We start from the raw sequence: 26,605 nt of genomic DNA on the forward strand, positions 1-26,605 counted from the left end.
TGGGTGCCCTCTGCAGTAGGAAATGCTTTTTTAGGTTAAGTGTATGTAAGTGGCCTCTGAGCATGCCAGCTCACTCTGTACACATGTACAAATTGCTCTGAAAAACCTTATCTCTTAATGTCGTTTGCTTACATTACAACAACCTTCAGCAAGTCCTGATCAGCTACAGTTTATCAGCCTTCTATCAACTGAAAAAAGCATTTCTTTTTTGAAAAGTAAACTGGCCAGTAGGCTGAAGTCCATAACTTGTGGATGAAAATTTTTTTAAAAAAATGCAAGAATGACCAAGCTTAAGAAAAGCAGAGTATACTCTGAGCTCTGGGTCTGCTTCAAGTATTTGCTAAGTAAGATTAATGACAGTAAGGGTAGCCAGCAGTTTAGAAACTTTGCATGGTTCTGATTTTTTTGGAACTTTGCAGCCTTGGAGAGAAAGGCAACACGTTGGCTGAAGGCCAGGGCCTTGTACAAAGCATAAAAGGAGAACAGTTTTCTGGAACTTAACCATTGTTTATCTCCTCTGTCTCCAGATTGAACAATTAACAAATGCAACCATCTTTATTTATTTGGCATACTTCTATTCACCGAGAGCATAAAGGCAGTTTACAGATGGTCAACTTATACAATAGAGAGAAGTACAGGTGGCTAAATATATGACCACATGATGGAGGGAAGGTATGGACAGGAAAGTAGGTTAATGGTTACTGTAGTACATTCGTCATTTTACAAATTGATTACTGTAATTCACTGTACAAAGGCCTTAGGCTTAAAGATTTGCGTCGCCTACAACTAGTGTAGAACACTGCTATTTGAAAAATTCACAAAGCCAAGAAGTTTGATCAAATAACACATTTCTGAAGTGATCTCATTGGCTCCCCGTTATTCATTGAATTACATATAAGCTGCTTCTACTGGTTTTCAAAACTTTAGCTTCAAAGGAACCTCTTTACCTTTTTCGCCTTCTGCTACAATATACCCCTCCACGTACTCTTTGCTCGCAAGATTAGAATGTACTCATTGTACTGGCCTATAAACAAGTTCTTCATGAGCATACTCGTTCCTCAATCTTTTCCGTTCAAGGACCACATCTTTGGAACCTTTTTACCCACTCCCCTGCGACATCAGACTTCTCTACCAACTTTTAAGACTGAACTTAAGATGTTTTTATTTTGTTAGACTTTTTACTTATAGAACACCTTATTACCATCCATGAATTACTTAAGAGCATTCCTATTGTTTATTCCCTACTCTCTTTGATCTTCTATGTACAAATACTATTATTTTTTTCTCTTTTATTTGTTTATTTATACATTGTGAGTCACCTAGATAGCACTCCCGGCTTGTGGATTAGTAAATCTTAATAAACTTGGAAACATTTCACCCTCACCTCCTCCCCTCTGATTCTTACCTTCCATCCAAGCAACTGATCTTCCCATGCCATCCTTTCCCACTTTTAACCTGTACACCCCCCCCCCCCCCCCCACACACACACACACTTCTTCAGTTCATGGTGCAAAGGCCAAGTATTGAGATTTTGTTATTGAGCCTTCTGTTGTCTAGCACAATATATTTGTGGAAAAATGTGTAAGCAAATATTGTGAATTAAATATATATCCTATATAATAAAACGCACCTCCAACATTCTGAAGCTGACTGCATGGCTGAGGCATTCCTGCTCTCTGTATCCATCTCCTGAATTGACATGACATACTTCCGGGTTCGTCACAAGCAGAAGTGACCAACCACACGAGGTTTCTTGTAACATAGTAACATAGTAACATAGTAGATGACGGCAGAAAAAGACCTGCACGGTCCATCTAGTCTGCCCACGATAAACTCATATGTGTATACCTTACCTTGATTTGTACCTGTCTTTTTCAGGGCACAGACCGTATAAGTCTGTGCAGCAGTATTTCCCGCCTCCCAACCACCAGTCCCGCCTCCCATCACCGGCTCCGGCACAGACCCCGTATAAGTCTGCCCTCCCCCATCCTAGCCTCTCAACCACCAACCCCTCTTCCCCCAGAATGTTAGAGGTGCATTCTATTAAATAGGATTGGTCAGTTCCTTGAAGCACAGCCAGAGCTCAGAGTCCTGCACAGTTACACCAGAGAGAGGGAGGAAGGGGGGCCTGACACCAGAGAGGGGGGGGAGGTATCTCTGTCACACACATACTCTCTCTCTCTCTCTCTCTCTCTCTCTCTCTCTCTCTCTCTCTCTCTCTCTCTCTCTCTCTCACAGTCAATGTCTTTCTCTCTCTGACTCTCACACACTGTCTCTCACACACTCTATGTCTCACACTGTATCACATTCACTCTCTATGTGTCACACAGTCACTCACACACTCTCTTGGTCTCATACACTTAGTCTCACAGAGAGTCTGTGTCTCACACACACTCTCTCTCTCTCGCACACACTGTATCTGTGTGAAACACACACGCTCTCTCTCACACTGTGTCTCACATACGCACTTGCACACACTCTCATTCTCACACACACACTCTCTCTCTCACAGACACACTCGCACCCAGACTCACACTCTCTCTCTCACACACACACACACACACACACTTGCACATTCACTCTCTCTCTCACACACAGTCACTGTGACATACACTCTGTCAAACATACACACTCCGAGGAAAACCTTGCTAGCGCCCGTTTCATTTGTGTCAGAAACGGGCCTTTTTTTACTAGTATATATATATATATATATATATATATACATACATACATACATACATGTGTGTGTGTATATATATATATATATATACACACACATGTATGTATGTATGTGTGTATGTATGTGTGTGTATATATATATATATATATATATATACACACATACATACATACATACATGTGTATATATATATATACACACAGAACTACAAGAGAGCCAATGAGCGGGAATTACAAAGGACCAAAGCATGCCAATCCTGGGTACTTTCACAGATGTCTTAAAACTGCTCAGCCCAAAAAATGGCTTAGACTGACATCTCTAGTTAATGCAGATTCATTGCATTCTGTAACCACTGCTGCCTGTGTAAAAGCCAGAACACTTGCAATTCAGCTGTTTTAGAGTGGGTAAGGCATTGCTGTAGGACTTGATTACAGGCTTTGGATATAGCAATTGAGGATCAATAGTTATCCCTTGAAATGAAACATAAATGCAAAGAGAATTAAAATAGAATGGTTACATGTAACAGTTTTAAATCTTTGATCCATAAACCTGGTTCATGTGGACTTGAATGTGGAGGTTCGATTAGTTTGGTAGACAAATACTCTTTTAGAATGTATTTTTCCTGTTTTAAATAAGGAATTTATTTGTCGATAAAGTAATGGAGCACTAGGGTCTTAATCCTGTATATTCTGTTTCCAAAGTGTCTGTGGGTCTTGCTATTGCTTTGTATTTTGAAGGGAAAAGTAACCTGTCATTGCATTTGCAATCGATGACTGTAGCAAGTGTAAAAGTTTACTTTTCTTTGTTTTTTTTGGCCCTGTCAGTTTTCTGCTGCTCTTTTGGACTTCTCTTGAGACTTCGTTTACAAATGGTCTGGAGATTTTCCCTTACTTGTCATCTCCACCCTCCCAAAATACCTAGTCTACATGTGATAGTGATAATCATTGGTTAGAGCTATATAGTCATGGGCCCTGAATTCCATTGATGTCACATTCTAATCTAGAGGGATAAAATGACAGATTTCTAGTCTGTGTCCTGAAAATGGCAAGTGGCAGAAAGAGGATTTGCCAGATCCAGCATGGAGGAGCTAAGGCCAATGCCGGACAGACTTCTATGGTCTGTGTCCCGCAAATGGCAAAAAGACAGTTGAAGCTATGCTAACTCTAGTGTTGTAAATCACCTTATTGTCACATGCTGTGAGTGAGGGTGCTGTGCAACTCAGTGGGGAAGGGAAGAATCTTGAGTGGTAAGTTGAGTATTGTCAGCAATACTTGGGGATGATATATGGTTATGACCAAGATTCCATCATGGTTGACATGGTGGAGATTTGACAGCTAGTGTTTAAGCTGGGGCCCCGCACAGAGAGGCTCCGGATACCTTGTTGGGCAGACTGGCTGGACCATGAGGGTCTTTATCTGCCACCATTTACTGTGTTATGACTCTTGCACCCTAGGGAGTAAGGAATGCTGCTTCCTTAGACTTCCAAGCCCTGGCTGACCAGAAGAGTGGAAGACCCAACTTGGGGATGACAAAGTTTGTGTGGCTGTTGGCTGTCTTTTGGGTCCACTGCTTTGGCCACCTTGGCCACGACACAGGGGCTAGGTTCTGCTACACAAGGAATGCTTAGCCCAACATAGGCAACTCTAGTCTTTTGGATTCACCAGCAGGTCTGGTGTTCTGGACTGTTACAAGAATGAGGTTAGTAATTATAGAACTATAGCCTCTATACCTCTTGTTATTCAGCAACTTCAAACATGTCTGGATAAATATGATATTTTACGTTATTCCCAATCTGGGTTTAGAAGGTTTTATAGCACAGAAACCATTGTAGGTTTGATTGTGCTGTTAAAAGATCTGGACGTCTGCGCAGCAATATAAGTATTGCTGCACAGAAAAGCCAAACCATGAAACAGAAACTGTAGGATAGTAAACCAAAGAAAATAACTAGACGCCAGGGTTAAGTGCAAGTTTTGGTGTCTTATTGTGACCAGGTGTTACTAGTAATAAACACATCGGAGAACTGTGCATTCCATTGATGGTTAGAGAGCAGAAGATTTGGCGCCTTCAGATAGGACAAATTCCCTTAAAACCACAGAGAACATGCGAGTCATTAAAAAGTGTCTTCCCATCATCAGAGCAAACGTTGTAGGATTTCCTTGTCATTCTGCCTCTCAAGCTTTTCTTTCCAGCTAATAAGGATAACATGCAGGTGGATTCAGATGCTTGGTGGAATTTTGTGCTCGCCGCTTATAAATATGAAGCTGCAGAGAAGCAAAATAAGATGAGGTCTTTTGTTGCTACATGGAAAGCTTCAAGAATGTTTGGCTCATGGAAACAGAATGATCCTTCCTCCCTCCCTTGGTGCTACATGAGACTTGTCCAAGTTCATTACTTGAGGGCCACAAACAGGCCAGGTTTTCAGGATATCCATAATGAATAGGCATGAGAGAGATTTGGATGCCCACTCCATCCATTCTATGCAATCTCTGTCATGCCTGTTCACTAGGGGTATCCTAAAAACCTGGTGGTTTTGCAGACCTCGAGGCCTAGACTACATCCACCCCTTACAATAGCATGTGTGAACTTTATGTAGACTGGAGTGATGAACATATACAGTGGGGGAAATAAGTATTTGATCCCTTGCTGATTTTGTAAGTTTGCCCACTGACAAAGACATGAGCAGCCCATAATTGAAGGGTAGGTTATTGGTAACAGTGAGAGATAGCACATCACAAATTAAATCCGGAAAATCACATTGTGGAAAGTATATGAATTTATTTGCATTCTGCAGAGGGAAATAAGTATTTAATCCCTCTGGCAAACAAGACCTAATACTTGGTGGCAAAACCCTTGTTGGCAAGCACAGCGGTCAGACGTCTTCTGTAGTTGATGATGAGGTTTGCACACATGTCAGGAGGAATTTTGGTCCACTCCTCTTTGCAGATCATCTCTAAATCATTAAGAGTTCTGGGCTGTCGCTTGGCAACTCGCATCTTCAGCTCCCTCCATAAGTTTTCAATGGGATTAAGGTCTGGTGACTGGCTAGGCCACTCCATGACCCTAATGTGCTTCTTCCTGAGCCACTCCTTTGTTGCCTTGGCTGTATGTTTTGGGTCATTGTCGTGCTGGAAGACCCAGCCACGACCCATTTTTAAGGCCCTGGCGGAGGGAAGGAGGTTGTCACTCAGAATTGTACGGTACATGGCCCCATCCATTCTCCCATTGATGCGGTGAAGTAGTCCTGTGCCCTTAGCAGAGAAACACCCCCAAAACATAACATTTCCACCTCCATGCTTGACAGTGGGGACGGTGTTCTTTGGGTCATAGGCAGCATTTCTCTTCCTCCAAACACGGCGAGTTGAGTTCATGCCAAAGAGCTCAATTTTTGTCTCATCTGACCACAGCACCTTCTCCCAATCACTCTCGGCATCATCCAGGTGTTCACTGGCAAACTTCAGACGGGCCGTCACATGTGCCTTCCGGAGCAGGGGGACCTTGCGGGCACTGCAGGATTGCAATCCGTTATGTCGTAATGTGTTACCAATGGTTTTCGTGGTGACAGTGGTCCCAGCTGCCTTGAGATCATTGACAAGTTCCCCCCTTGTAGTTGTAGGCTGATTTCTAACCTTCCTCATGATCAAGGATACCCCACGAGGTGAGATTTTGCGTGGAGCCCCAGATCTTTGTCGATTGACAGTCATTTTGTACTTCTTCCATTTTCTTACTATGGCACCAACAGTTGTCTCCTTCTCGCCCAGCGTCTTACTGATGGTTTTGTAGCCCATTCCAGCCTTGTGCAGGTGTATGATCTTGTCCCTGACATCCTTAGACAGCTCCTTGCTCTTGGCCATTTTGTAGAGGTTAGAGTCTGACTGATTCACTGAGTCTGTGGACAGGTGTCTTTCATACAGGTGACCATTGCCGACAGCTGTCTGTCATGCAGGTAACGAGTTGATTTGGAGCATCTACCTGGTCTGTAGGGGCCAGATCTCTTACTGGTTGGTGGGGGATCAAATACTTATTTCCCTCTGCAGAATGCAAATAAATTCATATACTTTCCACAATGTGATTTTCCGGATTTAATTTGTGATGTGCTATCTCTCACTGTTACCAATAACCTACCCTTCAATTATGGGCTGCTCATGTCTTTGTCAGTGGGCAAACTTACAAAATCAGCAAGGGATCAAATACTTATTTCCCCCACTGTATATGGCCTGTATTAAATGGTGGTGTTATATCACTATCTTCTTTTTTTTTTTTTTGAAGTATTTAACCCCAAAATTAAAGGGGTCGATATTCAAAGCATTTTAGCCAACCAGAAATGGGCTCCTGGTTAGTTAAATTGCTTGTTCGGAACTATCCATGAATATTTAGCAGCTCTTAACTGGTTAATGTCACTGAATATCATCAGACTGCTAAACTTTTGTGGTTGGTCTGGGGGTGGTTAAATCGGACCACATAAAAGTCAGTCCTATCTTTATGTGGTGTTGTTTTAGGCAGTTCTGCCAAATGTTGCACTTATAGAGAGAGCCACCTGCATTAACCTGAATATTCAGTGGCAGTGCCCGGACATGGCCTGGCATGGGAATAACGCTTGCTGCAGCTGAAACAAACAAAAAAACACTTGCTTCCACCAACTGAATAACTATGTCTAAAGATTTTAATACATATAGAGCAACCATTGAGATTGAGGTCGATTGGGTTTTCCCCATACTACTGTGGTAAAGTTTTTAATAAACATAGTTGAACTTAAAAACGTGTCTTCTCCCCTGTCTCGAGGAATATGGTGCTATATGCTGGCTTGAGTCTTGCATGGGCTGATCTAACTTTGGCTCTGCTTCAAGCCAACAGTGTTTCCTCGCTTCTCTAGGGTTGTTTCATTGCTTTCCAGATTTTTCTCCCTCTGTCTCCATTGTAATGAGCTCTTTAAATGGCCCGCTGTCTCCACAGGTGCTGCGAATGGCTGAGATGTTGCGGCCAACGGGATCTGAAACCCCGCACCGTCTGGCTTGGACATCCCGAGAAAAGAGACCAGCGATACCCTGGCAATGTGATCAACAATCAGAAATACAATTTCTTTACTTTTCTCCCTGGGGTATGTGTTTTATTTTACATTGGAGGGACCTTACAAATTAGGTAAATTCTCATCTGTATTTGTGGTAAAATTAGCTTGATTGGTATTTCATGCTGTCATTTATGTAGATGTTATTATAAAAAAAAGGAATAGTATGCAATACAGTCTTCTCTAAAAGAGTTGTAAAACCAACTTCAATGAAAACATTTCCCGTAATTTTTTCCTGCAAATTCTTAAGAAAAGTCTTTCTATTTGTAGAGGCTTTTTTCTTTCAGATCATTCTTGCTTGATTCCGAAGACTGCCATTTTTATTTTTTTGTTTCTGGTCATAACATCCTTGAGGTCCATTGGTTTCATTCTCCTCCTGTAGCCAAAGGGAATTCTTCTTCCCTGATGCAGGCATCTGGTTCCATAGAGCAGTCCCTTTTGGAAAGTCACCTAATTTTGAGCATATGTTTGGTGATGCTATTTGGATTTTGGTTTGAAGTGAATGGAAAGCTATCAGCATTTTGGGTCCTATTTGTTAAAAGGTGTTAATGATATATCAAGCATTTACCCCTGGATTCTATATATCGTGCCTAATGTTCCATGCCAAAATGCAAGCATATTCTATAACAATGCGCATAACTTAATTGGCTTAAGCTAATCAGCCGTTGATAATAGCACTTAAGAAATAATGAGCGCTAAGTGGCAATAATTAGGATTTACGCGCACAACCTGCTAAGTGTATTCTGTAACGCAGAGCACCTAAATTCTAATGCATGCAGCCCAAAAGGGGCGGGGAAATGGGCATTTCATAGGTGTTCCAAAATTTACGTGCAAAGGGGAGCCAGTTGATATAGTGTATCTGGATTTTCAAAAGGCGGTTAGCTTGGCAGAGTGTAAAAAGAGGTTGGACGGTTTCCTAAAGGACTAGACAGCTACTAAATGGACTTGGGAAAAATCCACAATTTCGGGAATAACTTGTATAAAATGTTTGTACGTTTGGGAAGCTTGCCAGGTGCCCTTGACCTGTTTTGGCTGCTGTCGGGGACAGGATGCTGGCTCAATGGACATTTGGTCTTTTCCCAGTATGGCATTACTTATGTACTTATGTTGTAGAATATGGCCCTCTGAGCCTGTCTACACGCCGGTATTTATGCCAAGTATAATGTGGCATAAATGGATGTGACTAGGTTTGGTCACGTGGAGAGGCACTCGGTGTATTCTATATACCGCTCAGAAATTTAAGCCCATTCTGTAAAATTAAGGCGTACTTTAGAGACTATGCCTAGGCATATTTTTTTACCATGCAGATCTTTCAGGCACTATACATAGAATGTGGCCCTTAAATATCTGTGTTACCACTTAACATATGTTGAAGAGGCCTCAACGTGTTTTAAAAGAGTGTGTGTTATGCTATCATATAGATTTTTCCATTAATGCATAAAATATTTAGATAAGTTGCTAAAATTAAAAAAAAAAAGTTTATTGGACCTTGTTCAGTAATGTCACAGGCAGACTATAAAGGCACCAATCAAATCATAACATTCCTCAACGTAGCATATTTTTATAACTTTTCGATCTTCCGTTGTCCGTAGCACTCAAGTGGTTTGAAGGTTACCTGTCAACAATGATGGAATCTGGTCCATTTAATGTATCATTTTGTGGCTTATGTAGTTCAGAGGATTAGTTGTTCTGCTAAGTTTACTGAGTGGTGATCTCCCTTGACTAAATTTGTATCCTTCTGGAAGAAGTTTTCAAGTCTGTCAGCTTAAAGATGCCTCTTTTCCTGTGATCTTGCATCTTGTTTATAACTGTACGATGATGCTGATGCTGCCTTGGCTTTGTTTCTGTTTTGGTTCTCTTATGCTATTTTTCTCAATAAATAAATGACAACTAAGGGGATCTTTTACTCAGGAATGTAGCCAGACTTCGCAGTGAGGGGGCACATTTTAGCCCTCCCCCCCCCCCCCCCCCCGGTGCCGCTGACCCCCCCCAATTTTCGACACCCGCCGCTGCCACCACCACCAGCTTTGATGACCCCTGCCGACAACCCTCTCGACCGCCCTCCTCCCGCCGCCAACCCTCCCCCACCACCGCCATGGGCTACCTTTGCTGGCGGGGGACACCAATCACCGCCATCCGAGGTCCTCTTCTTCCCGCGAAGGCTTCGTTCTGTTTCTGACATCCTGCACGTTGTACGTGCAGGACGTCAGACTTGCAGAAACAGAACGAAGCCTTGCAAGATGGCAGGGGAGGGTTGACGGCAGGAGGAGGCGAGAGGGTCGTCGGTGGGAGGGAGGGCGAGAGAGTCATCGGCAGTGGGGTCCAGGGCCAAATCTCCGGGGGCCCAGGCCCCTGTGGCCCCATGTAGCTACGCCACTGCTTTTACTAAGTCACAGTAGCGTTTTTAGCTCATTGTAGAAATCAGCTGGCGGTAAACGCCAAGATGCCCATTATATTCCTATGGGTGTCTCAGCGCTTACTGCCAGGTGATTTCTTCCGCAAGCTAAAAATGCTACCGTCGCTTAGTAAAAAAAAAACCCTAAATGAATATATATATATATATATATATATATATATATATATATATATATATATATACACGGAATTCTTTGCCAAAAGACATTAGATCCCAACGTGATTACTTAGTTTTTTGCAAGTTTTTGAAATCTTTCCTTTTTAAAAAATTTCTGTTAATTGGTGCTGATGCTTAGCTTTTTCTCCCCCCCCCCCCCATTGTATATATTTGTACGATTCTTTCCTTTGTTGATATGTGTGGGATTATGGGTTTTATTGCATATTTTGTACTGTCTTGTATCTTGTTAGCCACATTGAACTTGAATTTGTGCGGGAAAATGTGGGGTATAAATGTCATTAAAAAATAAATAAATATTTTGTTCAATGTAGCTTATTTTGATATTGCCCAGCTTGTTTTAGTGCATATATCTACGTTAAGTGCATTTAGAGTCATAGTTAAAACATTTTTGGGTTAAAAGCATACATTGGGGCCCCTCTTACGAAACTGTGTTAAGCACAAATGCGCACTTAATGCAAGAAAAAAAACCTACCAAAAAATGCAAAAAAAAGCGTTTTGCAGTAGTATGTCTCTTAGCACACTCTAATCATGCATTATTTATTTTTTTTGGAGGGGCGTGACATGGGCAGTTTGAGGGAGTCTATAGGGAGTTTACCATTCCCCCTCACCAATGTGCCCTCACAGTTACAGAATTACCTTAAACCTTCCCTCCAGTCCAGTGGAGAAGGGAGAAGTGATTCAGCAAGGGTGGAGCTTGGAGGGCATGGCCCAGGATGGACATTCAAGTTGGGGGGAGGGCCCCAGTTAAGGACTCCTCCTGGGTTACTGCAAGCAGAGCTGCAGTATCTGAAGAGAAGCCCTGGGAAGAGAAAAAAACAACCCTCACACATAAGCCTTTATTGAAAGCATAGAGGAAGCAGAAGCTCCTCTTAGGTAGGCCAAGTTTATCTTGGAACAACTTTTGAACTTAGGGTCAAGCCTGGCCAATTGTGCTGCGTTTTGAAAAGGCAGAACTAACTCTGAGATTCCAGGCCAGAAGCAAGCTGTATGTGCTGCCTTTTGAGAGACAGCTTAATTCACGCCATTGTCCTGCAGGAGCCGGCCACGGGAGAGAACTTTTTGAACAAAAGAACTACTGTTTAGTTTGTTTACTTTCTCCTGGCCTGTTCTTAATAAATTGGTTTATTTCACTTTTAAACCTCTGTTGGCTGTGTTATTCGAAACTTCAGGCCCGTCCTCACTCATGCTAATACAGGTGGGAAATGGGCGTGGAAGCATTATCCAGTTAGCATGCTCTGATTAACGGACTTAACTCAGGAGCACTTAGGACTAGATTCTGTATACGGCGCTGAAAAAAAGCACTATTCTATAAGCTGCGCTTAAAGTTAGACGCAATTTATAGAATAGTGCTTACATGCAACCATTTGCACCAACAAAAACAGTGCAAATGCCTTCATTCATTCATTTATTTATTTTATTTATTTTGTCACATTTATACCCCACATTTTCCCACATGTTTGCAGGCTCAATGTGGCTCACATTATTAAACTGAGAAGGCAATCGCCAACCCGGTTATTATTCAATTATGATATATTGTGGTAAACAGAGAGTGTAGAAGAACAAGTTGAAAGGAGGGAAAAGGGAAAGGAGAAAGAGTCCAAAATAGTCCATTAATGTATTGCTTTGGAGGTCTTTAGGATTTATGTTGGATCCTGGGAGTAGGCTTTCTTGAATAAGCTGGTCTTGAGTAATTTCCTAAAGTTAAGATGATTTTGGGTAGTTTTGATAGCTTTTGGTAAAGCATTCCATAATTGGGTGCTGATAAAGGAAAAGGAGGTAGCGTAAGTAGATTTATACTTGAGGCTGTTGCAGGTAGGATAATGGAGGTTTAGGAATGAACGGGATGTTCTTGATGTATTCCTAGAAGGAAGGTTGATGAGGTTGATTATGATTTACACACATAGGGCTACATTCTATATATGGTGCCTGAAAATTCTGCATGAAAAAAAAATACACCTAGGCGTATTCCATAAAATATGCCTTCATTTTATAGAATAGGCTTTAATTTCCATGTAGTATATAAAATAATGCTGAATGCCAAATGTAGTCACGGCTATTTACACCATGTTTTACTTGGTGTAAATCCTGACGCCTAAATTCTATAATGTGCATAGATTTTAGAAATGCCAATGCCCCGCCCCACACATGGCCATACCCCCTTTTCAACTATGCGACTTAGAATTTAGGTGCACCACGTTACAGAATACGATTAGCAAGTTGTGCGCGTAAATCTTAATTCCAGTTAGTGCTAATTGCTTGTTAACATCCAATTAACAGCGTTCCTTACTTCTACTACTACTTATCATTTCTAAAGTGCTACTAGATGTACGCAGTGCTGTACACTTGAACATGAAGAGACAGACCCTGCTCGATTAGCTAGTTAACTAATTAAGTTAAGTACATTGTTATAGAATACACTTTGATTTCTGTGTAGAAATAAAGGCGCCATATACAGAATCCCGGGGATAGCCCCAATATTCTATAATTAGGCACGTAATTGAAAATCTTGCCCATGACCCTCCCATTGTTATGTCGTGCGTAAATTTTGCATGTGTTAATGCCAGTTAAATCTAATTAGTGCCAATAAATGCTTGTTAAGCCAATTACCGTTAATTGGCTCATTCAGTTAAATTACATGTGCAAATTGGGCACGTGCCCAAATTTGCATGCTCAATTTTTGGCAACGTTTATAAAATTAGGGGGGTTAGTGCCTCCTAAATAGGAGATGGAAAATGCTTCCATGTTAATTTTTTTTGCGTAATGCATGCTAATGTGTGTGTGTGTGTGTGTGTGTGTGTATATATATATATATATATATGTATGTATATATATATATATATATATATATATGTGTGTGTGTGGAGTGGAGGAGTAGCCAAGTGGTTAGAGCACCAGTCTTGCAATCCAAATGTGGCCAGTTCAAATCCCACTGCTGCTTCTTGTGATCTTGGGCAAGTCACTTAACCCTCCATTGCCTCAGGTACAAGCTTAGATTGTGAGCCCTCCTGGGACAGAGAAATATCCCGAGTACCTGAATGTAACTCACCTTGAGCTACTACTGAAAAAGGTGTGAGCAAAATCCAAATTAATTATTTGAGATTCTGTTGCTACTATCTGAGATTCTACATGGAATGTTGCTACTATTTGAGATTCTATATGGAATGTTGATATTATCTGAGATTCTACATGGAATGTTACTATAGAGGAGGAGTGGCCTAGTGGTTAGAGCACCAGTCTTGCAATCCAGAGGTGGCCGGTTCAAATCCCATTGCTGCTCCTTGTGATCTTGGGCAAGTCACTTAACCCTCCATTGCCTCAGGTGCAAACTTAGATTGTGAGCCCTCCTGGGACAGAGAAATATCCCGAGTACCTGAATGTAACTCACCTTGAGCTACTACTGAAAAAGGTGTGAGCAAAATCTAAATAATAATAACATTGGCACGCAACGTGAAAAAAAAATGTAAAAATGCCTAAAATACTGTTACCTTAGTACTGGGCATCACATGGGAAAGTCCCATGTTAATCTCCTGAAGGGTCCTGTTGTTAATGCATGTTATTGCAGCCTCTAACACACTATTGAAAGAATGGAGTTTAGTAAATATTTTTAGGTTTGATATGCTAAGATGATTCTGCACATGATTTGCACTGGCTTCCTATGCAATCCTGCTTGACAACTTTCTCTTTTGATTTTAGGTGCTGTTTAACCAGTTCAAATATTTCTTCAATCTTTACTTTTTATTCCTGGCCTGTTCTCAGTTTGTGCCTGAAATGAGACTTGGTGCACTTTACACCTACTGGGTGCCCTTGGTATGTAACATTTAACTCCTTGCATGCCTGTTCATCTGATGATGCATGTGGGGAGGAGGAGGGAGGGGCAGTGAACTCCGTTTCCAGCCTATTCCAAAAGTTGAGATAACATTACTAAAGATATCAAGACTTTTTTTTTTTAATTTTTGGGAACAGAATGGATTTTCTGGATTGGTTTTGCTCAGGAGTCAGAGAGGGTGTATTCTTGTGCTGTAACATACCCTGGTTTCATTTGGGTCCAGTAAAAAGCACACAGAAGAAGACAGACGTGGTAAATTCTCAATTTATTAACCAGCACCGTCTCCCCGCCTTCCCTGTATAAATTAATAATAATCTGCACTGTTCCTGATTAGACTTAGGCTGGCCTTATGTAGAAGTAAATATATTCAGATGTAAGCATGTATGTGTCACCCTTCTAACAAAAATCAGAATTTATTGGGATTGGAATGGCTCATATCATTACACAGTAACATTGGAAGTACATCAAGATAACAGTATTAAAAATTTTTTTAATGTATGTTCTTAAAAATAATTACAACCCCCTCCCAGGCTTCATCTAGCTGCAACTCAGGGAACATAGAATAATCTCTCATTTAGTTATTATCCACATCTCCCTCTTTCTCAGTCCAGTCCTTTGGACGCACCTAACCAGTCAAATTTTCAGGATACCCACAGTAGATTTGCATGTACTAGCTCCATTGGAGTGCAGGTTAGTCCAGTGGGCTGAGAACCTTGAAAAATGGGTTCAGTTCCCACTGCAACACTTTGTGACCCCGGGTAAGTCATTTAATCCTCTGTTGCCCCAGGCCTAGGCCCCACTAGGGACAGAGAAAGTACCTGCATATAACATATCTGTAAAACCGCTTTGGTTGTACCACAGAAAGGCAGTGCAGTAAATCAAATCCTTGACCCTTACCCTATTCATTTTGGATATCCTGAAAACCTGATTAGTTGGGCATGTCTGAAGAACTAGGTTTAGAACCCCTGCTTTAAGCCAGTATTTCCCAAATCGGTCCTGGAGTACCCCCTTCCCAGTCAGGTTTTCAGGATATTCACAGTGAATATGCATGACATTGATTTGTCATTTTTTACCTCCATTATGTGCAAACTTCTTTTATGCATATTCATTGTGGATATCCTGAAAATCTGACTGGCAAAGGGGGTAATCTAGGTCTAACTTGGTAAATGCTGGTTTAAGCCATGTCTTAACTTTCCTAAAAAATATCAAGGAGCTAGCTGACCTAATCTTTACTGACAAACTTTTAATCAATGATGCACTGAACTCTTCTTGAATAGCTGCTTTTATATCAGTTGTTTCTGATGTCTGCTCCCCTCCTTCTCTTATACACACACAAGCTAAAAATAAATTTTGGTGAATTGAACCTGTTGAGGTCAATCCACTATTCAAAGAATATAATGGTTAAGTCAGACCACTGAAAACTGCAGTGTAAAGTTACCTGTATAAGTCATCTGGGTAGGGTTAGGACAGTGATTTTTACTCCCAAAATTAGCAAGTTATGTTTAACTGGATTGTGCTGTGCAGGGCTCTTTATGAGGGGGTACTTGGGGGTACTGAGGACCGGCACCTTTTCCACTGTCTGCTAAACTTGACCCATGGTTCTCATATTTTAATGAAAGCGCTCAGGTTCTACATACAAATTCTGCCTTGTCATAGATTCTATGACTGGTTGCAGGGGTCCTGGCTATTATGGGGTGAGTCCCTCATTGATCACTCCACCCCTGAAGGGTGGCCTGGCATTTGAGTACCGGCACCTTTTTTGCTAGACAAAATGCACTGGTGCTGTGTATCTGCACTATCTGGTTGAGATAACTGTACCTCCTCCCCATCATAATTGGTTAAATTTTATCTGGACATGCAGTGGTCTGGATAAAATTTCATTGGTTGGTGGCCCCATTATATCAGAACAAATTTCTTAAATATTGACCCTACTGGGTTTAACCTAGATCAGAAGTTTCCAGCGACTCCACTTCCATTCAAGCTTTCAGGCTCAGGCTGTCTCCATGATATATATTTGCATAAATCAATATACCGTAAAACGTTTTGCACTGTTGCTTGGCACCAGGCTCTATTTGTGTTTACAAGTGTCTCAACTGCTATTGGCTCCTGCTAGCCTGCAATTTTAAGGGGGTGGGTGAGAGGGAATTGTGCATTAGAAGGTAGATGCCACAAGTGGAATGTGTGAGGGCCAGTTGCAAAGAAAGGCTCCCTTTGGGAGTTGGAGGAAAAGGGCAGGGTCCACTTATTTCATCTCCACAGGCAGAGTTCTAAATGTTTATTTAAACACATTTTATATCCCACAATCACTGACAGTTCTGAAGCAGACACACATGTGTACCTGTACTAAGCACACAATAGAAAACAAAATTTGTTACGGTTTCAGTACTAATGCAGAATGGGATAATTTACTCCAAGATGGCAGACTGTAGGCACCCATGTTGATTAGCCTAATGTAGTAGTTTTTATAACTTGGGGCAAATGGGGAGAATTATCTGTTTCCTTTCTGTGTTTCTCTCCCCCCCCCCCCCCAATCCCTTTCAGGGTTTTGTTCTGGCAGTCACCATCATTCGAGAGGCGGTGGAAGAGATTCGATGCTCCCTACGTGATAAAGAAGTCAATTCCCAGATTTACAGCAAGCTCACAGGCAGAGGTCAGCTCTCCGGCTCCTGTTTCACTATCTAGTTCTGCTGGGTACTGGGTCTCCTGTAGGTGGTTGCCAGAGCAGCATGAAGTGGGGGAGGGGGCAGAGGCAGCCTAATGAACTACTATTGACAGTAAAGAAAGGAGAGGCCAGCATGTCAGACTCACAGAAACAAAAGCCTGCGCGGCCGCGTTGCTGATCTGCAAGGGCAGGCTTCTATATGGAATGTTGCTAGTGGAATAGCAACATTCCATCTAGAATCTAAAATGGTGGCAACAGAATCTCAATAGTAGCAACATTCCATCTAGAATCTCCAATAGAGAGTAGTTACTTACCTGTAACAGGTGTTCTCCGAAGACAGCAGGCTGCATATTCTCACAAGTGGGTGATGCCATGTCGGCCCCGGAGGATTTTAAAGCAAAATCTAAAAATCTCTTTTATGGCGTACTGTCGCGCGAGCGATCACACTGCGCATGTGCGCACACCTCTTCCCGCTCGCTGTGCGGACACGCCCCTCAGTTAAATCCAAAAGATGGAGGAGACAACTCCAAAAGGGGAGGTGGGAGGGTTTGTGAGAATATGCAGCCTGCTGTCTTCGGAGAACACCTGTTACAGGTAAGTAACTACTCTTTCTCCAAAGACAAGCAGGCTGATATTCTCACAAGTGGGGTATCCCTAGCTTCCAGGCTTACACAACACAACAAACAGTGGTCAATTGAGTCTCGCAACGGCGAGGCCAGAATAAAAATTGACCTGAAAAGAAGAAACATCTAAATGAGTGTAGCCTGGAACAGAACAAAAATGGGCCTAGGAGGGTTGGAGTTGGATTCTAAACCCCAAATAAGTTCTGCAGCCCCGACTGCCCAAACCGACTGTCGCGTCGCCTATCCTGCTGAGGGCAGTAGTGAAATGTGAATGTGTGGACTGATGACCACACCGCAGCCTTGCAGATCTCTTCAATAGTGACTGATCTTAGATGAGCCACTGACTCAGCCATGGCTCTAATTTTGTGAGCCGTGACGTGGCCCTCTAGAGTCAGTCTAGCTTGGACAAAAATGAAGGAGATGCAATCTGCTAGCCAAGAAGAAATGGTGCGGTTTCCGACAGCAACTGGCATTAAAAGAAATAAACAACTGGGTGCAGCTTGCTTTCGCCAGGGCTTGTAAGATGAGGGAGAAAGAATGTTGGCAAGACAATTGACTGGACCAGCTGGTACTCTGATACCAGCGCCAGTAAGAACTTTGCATGCGGAGAACTACTCTGTTAAGATGAGAAGTAAGGTAAGGCGCTTGAGCTACTAGAGTCTGAAGCTCACAGACCTTACGAGTTGAAGGAACAGCCACCAAGGAAAACGACCTTCCAGGTCCAATACTTCAGATGGCAGGAATCCAGTGGCCCGAATTGAGCTTGCAGCAGCTGGATGAAAACGACATTGAGACCCCAAGATACTGGATAAGGAGAGATAGGGGCTTTGACCGAAGCATAAGAGCCAACTGTCAAAATTATTGGGGGTGCTAAGCCCAACAGAAATAATCCCCCCTAGACACATACAGGGAATTCTCTCAATATTGGGGGAGAAGTAAACCTCTCATGAAGTGGACAGCTAAAGGCCAACCTTCTACACGTTGATGATAAGCTCTTATTGCACAAAGATGAATACTGACAGACTCAGACAGGTGTAGAAAGAACTCAAGCAAGGTCTGTATAAGACAAGAGGCAGGATCTAGGGCCTTGCTGTCACACCAGATGGCAAACCTCTTCCATGAAAAAGAATAACACCTCTTTGTGAAATCTTTTCTGGAAGCAAGCAAGAGTCGGGAGACACTCTCTGGAAGACTCAACGAAATCCACACTCTCAACATCCAGATCGTGTGAGCCAGAGATTGGAGGCTGGGATGTAGAAGTGCCCCCTCGTTCTGCGTAATGAGAGCTGGAAAACATTCCAACTCCAGAAGAAGAGGGAATCCTATCTGACGCAACTAGAAAGGAGCAATCAAAATTATGGCTCCACAATCTTGCTTGAGAATCAGCAAAGTCTTTTCCACCAGATGTATGGGAGGATACGCATACAGAAAACCTGTCCCCCAAAGAAGGAGAAAGGCATCCGATGGAAGCCTGCCATGAACCTGCAGCCTGGAACAGAACTGAGGGACTTTGTGATTGGACTAAGTAGCAAAAAGATCCACTGAGGGGGTAACTCACTTCCGGAAGATCTTTTGAACTACAGGCATGCTCAACAACCATGACTGTAGCATTATCCTGCTCAGCCTGTCGGCCAGACCGCTGTTTTCGCCAATTAGATAAGTGGCTTGGAGAAAACATGCTGCGTTGGCGGGCCCACTGCTACATCTGCATGGTATCCTGACTCAGAGGGCAAGATCCAGTACTCCTTTGTTATCGAGTACATCACAACCCGATTGTTTGGTTGAATTAAAATAATTTGGTTGGATAGCCAGGAGGGATACAACCTTTGTCAGCTTTTGACTGAGTAAGTTGGACGGGATACCTCAGAATCAAAATGGAGAGAAATAACCACCTCTGAAGGGAATTCCGAAAACTGGTGAACAGTTGGGTCACATCCTCTAGATACCCTGAACTTGATACCACTGGGAAGCTAGGATGCACTGAGCGGATGTCATGTGTAAAAGTGCCATGGGAGTTACGTGAACTGTAGAAGCCATGTGCCTAGAAGTCTCAATATTTACTGTGCTGTAATCTGTTGAGACGGGCAATCATCATGTTAAGGGAACACATGCACTCCCAGTCCATGAAGATACGCTGCAACAACAGCCAGGCACTAGGAAAAACATACTCTGGACGCAAAGTGTGTAAGTCCAGAGAGCATAACCAATCGTTTTCCTGAAGTATGGAAAGAAGGATGCCCAGGGAAAGCATCCTGAACCAAAAACTGTTTAGGCCCCTTATGTCTATGATGGGACGCAACCCACAAGAAAGGACCTGGAATAGAATCTCAACCCTTCTTGCCCTGGTGGAACGGGCTCGACTGCATTGGCGCTGAGAAAGGCAGAGAGTTCCTCTGCAAGTACCCACTTGTGATGGAAGCTAAAGGATTAAGCTCCCAATGAACAATGTGGAAGGTTTGATTCCAGATGAGAATGTATCCTAACTGGACTATTTGAAAAACCCACCGGTTGGAGGATAAAAGAAATCACCTTTGGTGGAGAAAATTTAAACTACCCCCCCCCCCCCCCCCCCCCCCCCCCGACAGGCAGATTGGCCGGTATGGACATTTTTTTTTTTTTTTTATGGTGGCTATGCTGAATTGGAGCCAGTCAAAAACCCCTCCCTGGTTTCTGCGGAATAGCTGCAGGGGCCTGATTAGGTGCACGCCGCTGACTAGAACAAGCGTGCTGAGGCATAACCTGAACCGGCTGTCGAGAAGTAGGAGTATACGTACGACCCCTTAAGGCACAAGGAAAACTACTCTTTAAAGAACTTCCGAGATGAGGAAGTGTATGCACAGAATATCTACAATTTTCTGCTGAGTCTCCTCCTCCAGGTGAGAGGCACACAGTCATGAGAGTCTGCGCATCACTGTACCTAGAGCAGAAATCTAGATGTTACGTTACAAGTGTCGAAAATGCCCTTGGACAGGAACCTGCGACACACCGTGTGCTACCTGACCACCTGGTGAAAGGTTTAGCCTACTCCGGTGGGAATGCTCGTAAAGATCTGGCAGGACTTGATTTTAGGCTAAGGATGTATGCTCTGGCCCCGGGGGCGCCGAAGCAAGTTCTTAGAACTCCTATCTGTTCTGAGAGCAGAATCCACTGCAGAAGACTCAGGTGAAGATGGATAGTCCAGGACCTCGAGCATCTGAGGCCTTGGGCTGATTCACAATCTCCATTGTAATGTGTCGAGACAGATAGAAGATCTAGAGAATTCTCAGCAGAGAAAACCCCATGACTTTCATGTTCATCAGATGAGCCATCATTGAATTGAGCTAACTACTCAAACAGAGCAGCTCAGATTCAAACCCGTACGACATGGAGGCGCGGTTACCTCTACGACGGGGTCGAGAAATTGACTCTCCAGACGACTCCAGTGAAGGAGAATCGACCCAGTAGGCTGCTAACACCAACAGCATCGGTGAAAGAGATCTAATGCCAAGTGAAAAGCTAGATGCCGCAGGAGGCGCTAGCACCAATGGCATCCGAAGGTACCCATGGTACCAAAACCGAGGGCAGAATCTGGAAATGCTGCCAGATGACTTGCGTGTCCATACAAAGAGAGGACCGATGGTACCGATAATACCCATGGTACACATGGTCCCGGCACCAACGGTACCCATGGCATCCATACCCATACCTGGTACCGATGATACCCGGTACCGATGGTACGCATGGTACCGATGGTACCCATGATACCCGGTACTGATGGTGCCCATGATACCTGGTACCGATGGCACCAATGATACCTGGTACCAATGGTACCCATGGCACCGATGATACCTGGTACTGATGGTACCCATGGTACCGATGATACCTGGTACCGATGGTACCGATACCTGGTACCGATGTTTGATACTCGGTACCGATGGCACCGACGGTACCGATGGTAGCCATGATACCTGGTACCACCATGGTACCGATGATACCTGGTACCGATGGTACCCATGGTACCGATGATATCTGGTACCGATGGTACCGATGGTGCCCATGATGCCTGGTACCGATGGTACCCATGACATCTGGTACCGATGGTATCCATGATACCCGGTACTGATGGCACCGACGGTACCGATGGTACACATGGTACCGATGGTACCCATGATACCCGGTACCGCCATGGTACCAATGATACCTGGTACCGATGATACCCATGGCACCGATGGTACCCATGATACCCGGTACCGATGGTGCCCATGATACCTGGTACCGATGGTGCCCATGATACCTGACACCGATGGGACCTACGGTACCGATGATACCCGGTACCGATGGTACGCATGGTACCGATGATACCTGGTACCGATGGTACCCATGATACCCGGCACCGATGGTGCCCATGATACCCGGTACCGATGGCACCGATGATACCCGGTACCGATGGTACGCATGGTACCGATGATACCTGGTACCGATGGTACCCATGATACCCGGCACCGATGGTGCCCATGATACCCGGTACCGATGGCACCGATGATACCTGGTACCGATGGTACGCATGGTACCGATGATATCTGGTACCGATGGTGCCCATGATACCCGGTACCGATGGCACCGATGATACCTGGTACCGATGGTACCCATGGTACCGATGATATCCATGACATCTGGTACCGATGTACCGATGGTATCGACGTCCGATGCCAGGATACCTCCATAACAGAGGGAGCAACGCTCTCGGCACCGATGGTACCGACACCCGCTGATGCGCCCGAATGACCTGCCAAGCAGGAGGCGCCGAGGCAGGTGGAGACCCACTCGATGCATAACTGTACCCAGCGTGCATCGGTCTCTGTCGGACTCCAAATTTGATCTCCTTTGGGCATCCCTGGCAAGTAGCATATGTCTCGTCTTTGAGACACTACTTGCACTTCTCAGGGAGATGATCCGGCCCAAGACACATCCGCCGATGCGCCCGAATGACCTGCCGAGCAGGAGGCGCCGAGGCAGGTGGAGACTCACTTCAAAGGTTACACCACTGATTTTGTGTCACCAGGTTGCCCATTCAGTGGCTGACCAGGGTTGCACCTGCTTAGGTTCCTGCTTTTCTCCTGTGACATACACCTTCACCACTTGTGAGGCTTAAAGACAGTGGTGTGCTGGAGCAGGCTCTCACAGCTCTCGAGAGCCATTTGTTAAGTTTTTAAAGAATTTTGTGACTTTAACAAATGGATCCTAAAAATGTGGGCTTGTTTTACTTTGCTGGCGAGAGAGAGCCCAAAGATAACAATTTACCAGCACTTTTAATAAGAAAAAAGAAAAAAAGAAGCTTATATGCTTTGATGTTCATTTCAGGCACAGCCCCTTGTGACTCTGGCAATTACTTAATTTTTCCTTGCCCCAGGTACAAAAAGTACCTGTATATATAAGTACAAATGAAAAAAATAAAGAACACCCAAAAGGGTAAAGAGATTTTACTCCGAGGACCTGAAGAAAACACGAAGCACTAATGAACTCCATGTCTCCTCAGACGCGGAAAAAGAAGAACTGAGGGGCGTGTGCGCACAGCGAGCAGGAAGAGGTGTGCGCACATGCGCAGTGCGATCGCTTGCGCGACGGTACGCCATAAAAGAGATTTTTAGATTTTGCTTTAAAATCCTCCGGGGCCGACGTGGCGTCACCCACTTGTGAGAATATCAGCCTGCTTGTCTTTGGAGAATAGCAACATTCCATGTAGAATCTCAAACAGGGAAAGGGAAATGGGACTTGATATACCGCCTTTCTGAGGTTTTTGCAACTACATTCAAAGTGGTTTACATATATTCAGGTACTTATTTTGAGCCAGTTAGCACCAATAATTGGCAGTTTGGATTTATGTGCACATCTTGCTAAGCTCTCTTCTATAAAGGAACGTGGCCATGGGAGAAGCATGGGCAGGTTAGAGGTGTTCACTAGAGATCCGTACAGTATTATTGAATTCGGGAGATTTGTGCCTAGTTTATTTGCAAGGATTTACATCGGGTTTCAGTTGGTGTAAATCCTACACTATTCTATAAACGGCGCCCAACTCAGAGCACCATTTATAGAACAGCACTCGGCGCTCATTTTTTTTGGTGCCCAAATCTGGACACTATTTACAGGATCTAGTCAGAAAGAGTGCCGTAGCAGAAGTGGAATTTGAACTTGATTTTATTATTCTAACCTCTGGGCCACTCAGTCTCTCTCTTGTCTCTACATCTACTTTCCATCTTATTCCTAACTCTTTCTATTTTACAATAACTTTTATTTTCTACTTTCACCCTGTTTTTTAAATTGGTGTACACTGTGAAAAATTCTAGATGGGAGGGTGTTTGTGAATTGATTTTTAGTGAATACATAAACTAGTTCCATACATATTTCAGACAGGAACAGGTCTTCATGTGTTGTGGCCTCTGCCAAGTGGTAGTCCTAAAAATACAGGAATTACAGGTCAGTCAAGATACAGAGATGGCAGATAGAAGGCCTTGTGTTACAATCAATAAGGCCATGGTTAGGAAGAACTGGAATAGTTTTATAAATTGAGGGAAAGGACGGTGTAAATTGGGTAAAGCTGCAAGAAATGAGACTTTGAACTGCTGTTGAAAAGTCTATTAAAAGAAAACAGAGAGTGGAGTGGCTGGGACCAAGTTGAACAAATTGACTTTACAGAGGTCTGTTAAAGTGCTGTGCAAATGGAGAGTACCAACTTCCTTTTCCAGAATACTCTTAAGGGGGTCTTTTACTAAGCCACGGTAGTAGAAATCAGCTGGCAGTAATCTCCGAGACACCCCTAAGAATATAATGGGTGTCTCTGCATTTACCATCAGTTGATTTCTACGCGAGCTAAAAATAAATGCTACTGCAACTTAGAAAAAGACCCACTAAGAGAACTCTGTGCCACTTTCTCACTTTATTCTTATGGTTGACACTACATGCAGATTCAGAATGAGTAGTCGCTTCTTTTCCTAATGGTGATCCCGTGATGCAAGAGATTAGCATCAGGGATTGCCGTCAACACATCCTTTGTGTGCTCAAGGTGCTGGCCTTAAGAATGACAAGCGAGAGAAAATGTGTGTGGGAGGGGAGGGGAACCTGCAACACAGGCTCCTGTTGCCCCAGTCATTTCAATTCTCTGTGGCTGGCAGGATTTGGAGATCCCCTTTAGCCATAGCATTCCACCGAGCCAGTTCTATTGGCTGTTTATCTCCTATGACCTCCGTCCCCCACCCCCTCAAAAAACATCTGGCGCCAAGGTTCACCTAGTGGTAAGGCCAGGCCTAAGAAAACCCAGAAATCACTTTATAACTATAAATTAACTCTGAAAAATATTTATTCCGATGTTTGACAGCTCATGGAAGCTGTGTATCAGTGACTTTTGTGAGTACTGTCCTCTCTGTATTAACCACTGAGATCAAATGTTTCCTTCCTGCCCTCTTAAGGAAAAAATGACTTTACGATGATCAGCACTTCAAAGGGACCTTAGATTATTATCTGATTAAAGTTTCTGCAAGAGATTATTAAAGATTCGGGTCACTCGCAGAGCCAGAGGGCATAGGCTGAAAGAAATGAATGATGGGCTTGCTTAAAATCAAGAGAGGCTTTTCAGCAGTTGAATGATAAACTCTGGATTTAAAAATGAATATCCATAATAACAATCTTGAGTTCCATAATTGGTTAGACCACTGGTTCATTGAGCCCAATATCCTTTCTTGTGACCTGGATTGGCCACAGTCAATGCTAGAATCCAACTGTCCACGGTTCTGATATGTGTTATGTACTGCAGTAATATAGGATACGTGTTTTCAGTAGATCAACCCAGGCTCATGTAGCCTTAATAAGAAATGTGAGGTATATGTCTGTTAATTTTCTCTCCTTTTTGTCTAATCTGCTCTCCTTGGGTGCCATCACGCATGTCCCAGAGCCTTCTGTTTTGCTTTTCATGACTTCTGCACATATCTTAAGCACAGTAGTGACCTTCTGGGTCTTGAGGGATCAGCTTGTGGCTTTCCCTTCACCTCTTTCCATTAATTATCTTTGACTGTAAGAACAAGACCTGGCTTAGCCTCTCAAATGCCCCAACAACTTGGAAAAAGGAATTAAGCCCAGCTCTCACCATTGATGATGCAGAACTAAAACACTTGAGCCACTGAGTCAAATTTATAGGCACTGGCCTTATTAATTAAAAAAAAAAAACCAACAACCTAATTTTATCAAAAAATGACAGATGCTTATTGTAGGAGAAAATGTGTTTTCATGCAGTTAGCAAACATTTTTCATTGCTTACTATGAATAGAAAATTCTCCATACTGCAATAGTTTCTGCTATGTTTTGTCTATTTGTTTTGTGTTGAAGTGTTCGCATTCTGTAACGGTGATCGTAAGAAATACCAGAAATCAATTTCACATCACAGGTCTCAAAGATTTAAAAAATAAAACAAACAAACAAAAACTTGCTATGCACAAGTTTATTAGAAAGTCTGTGCCAGGATCTTTAAGGGGATAAAGGCCAACAATTTTTCTTGACGATTGGTTCCCCTGAAATAACGGTACCATGGACAGTTCCAAATTTGCCTTAAGAAAGGGTGAGACAAGCATAGAGTGAAAAAAAAAAGATAGAAATTCAGTATCCATTTCGAACCTCTTTTTCTGTCTCTCACTGTTTTTTGAATAGTGGATCTGTTGCCTAAGGATCTAGTTTCTCAGAACTGAAAGAAATAATAAGTGGACTAGCTAGTTGCAGGTAACGTCTCAAATAAAAGAACTGCTAAAGTTCTTTTCTTCCAGAGGTGCTGACTTTGAGGGTTGAGCAGATGTTAAATGGACTTTTGAACCAGTTTTTGCCTGTATGGCTTTTTTTTCTGCCTCTTTAAGTTGGCAGTAAATTGAATCCTTGGTCAAACGTTGCTGTGTTTTAAAATTGCGAGTAGACTAAGATGCAAGAGCTTTTGCCCTTTTGTGTCCTGAGTTTAATCTGATCAATTCATTTTAATTTCAAGTGATTTGTTGCTTTGGGGGCATATAGAAAAAGCACTGTTCGCCTGTAATGCAATGGTAAGGGGCTTAAAATGTAGCCCTTGCTATGGAATAGCAAAGAACCAGGAGCCCACAATATCTCTCTTGCTACCCCTCCTGCTGCTCCTCCTCCTCCTGTTGGCTC

The 26,605-nt window shown here is 43.2% G+C and overlaps 1 protein-coding gene across 1 annotated transcript in view; it reads left to right on the forward strand.

Moving 5' to 3' along the window:
* Positions 1-26,605, forward strand: part of ATP9A (ATPase phospholipid transporting 9A (putative)) — a 168,194-nt gene that overhangs the window by 13,184 nt on the left and 128,405 nt on the right. The window contains exons 2-4 of the mRNA XM_030212399.1: positions 7,631-7,775; positions 14,029-14,142; positions 16,703-16,811. Of these exons, the coding sequence (XP_030068259.1) occupies positions 7,631-7,775; positions 14,029-14,142; positions 16,703-16,811 (368 nt within the window). The remainder of the gene's footprint in view (positions 1-7,630; positions 7,776-14,028; positions 14,143-16,702; positions 16,812-26,605) is intronic.

This window comes from Microcaecilia unicolor, chromosome 8 (genome assembly GCF_901765095.1).
Source record: "Microcaecilia unicolor chromosome 8, aMicUni1.1, whole genome shotgun sequence".
Taxonomy (NCBI): domain Eukaryota; kingdom Metazoa; phylum Chordata; class Amphibia; order Gymnophiona; family Siphonopidae; genus Microcaecilia; species Microcaecilia unicolor.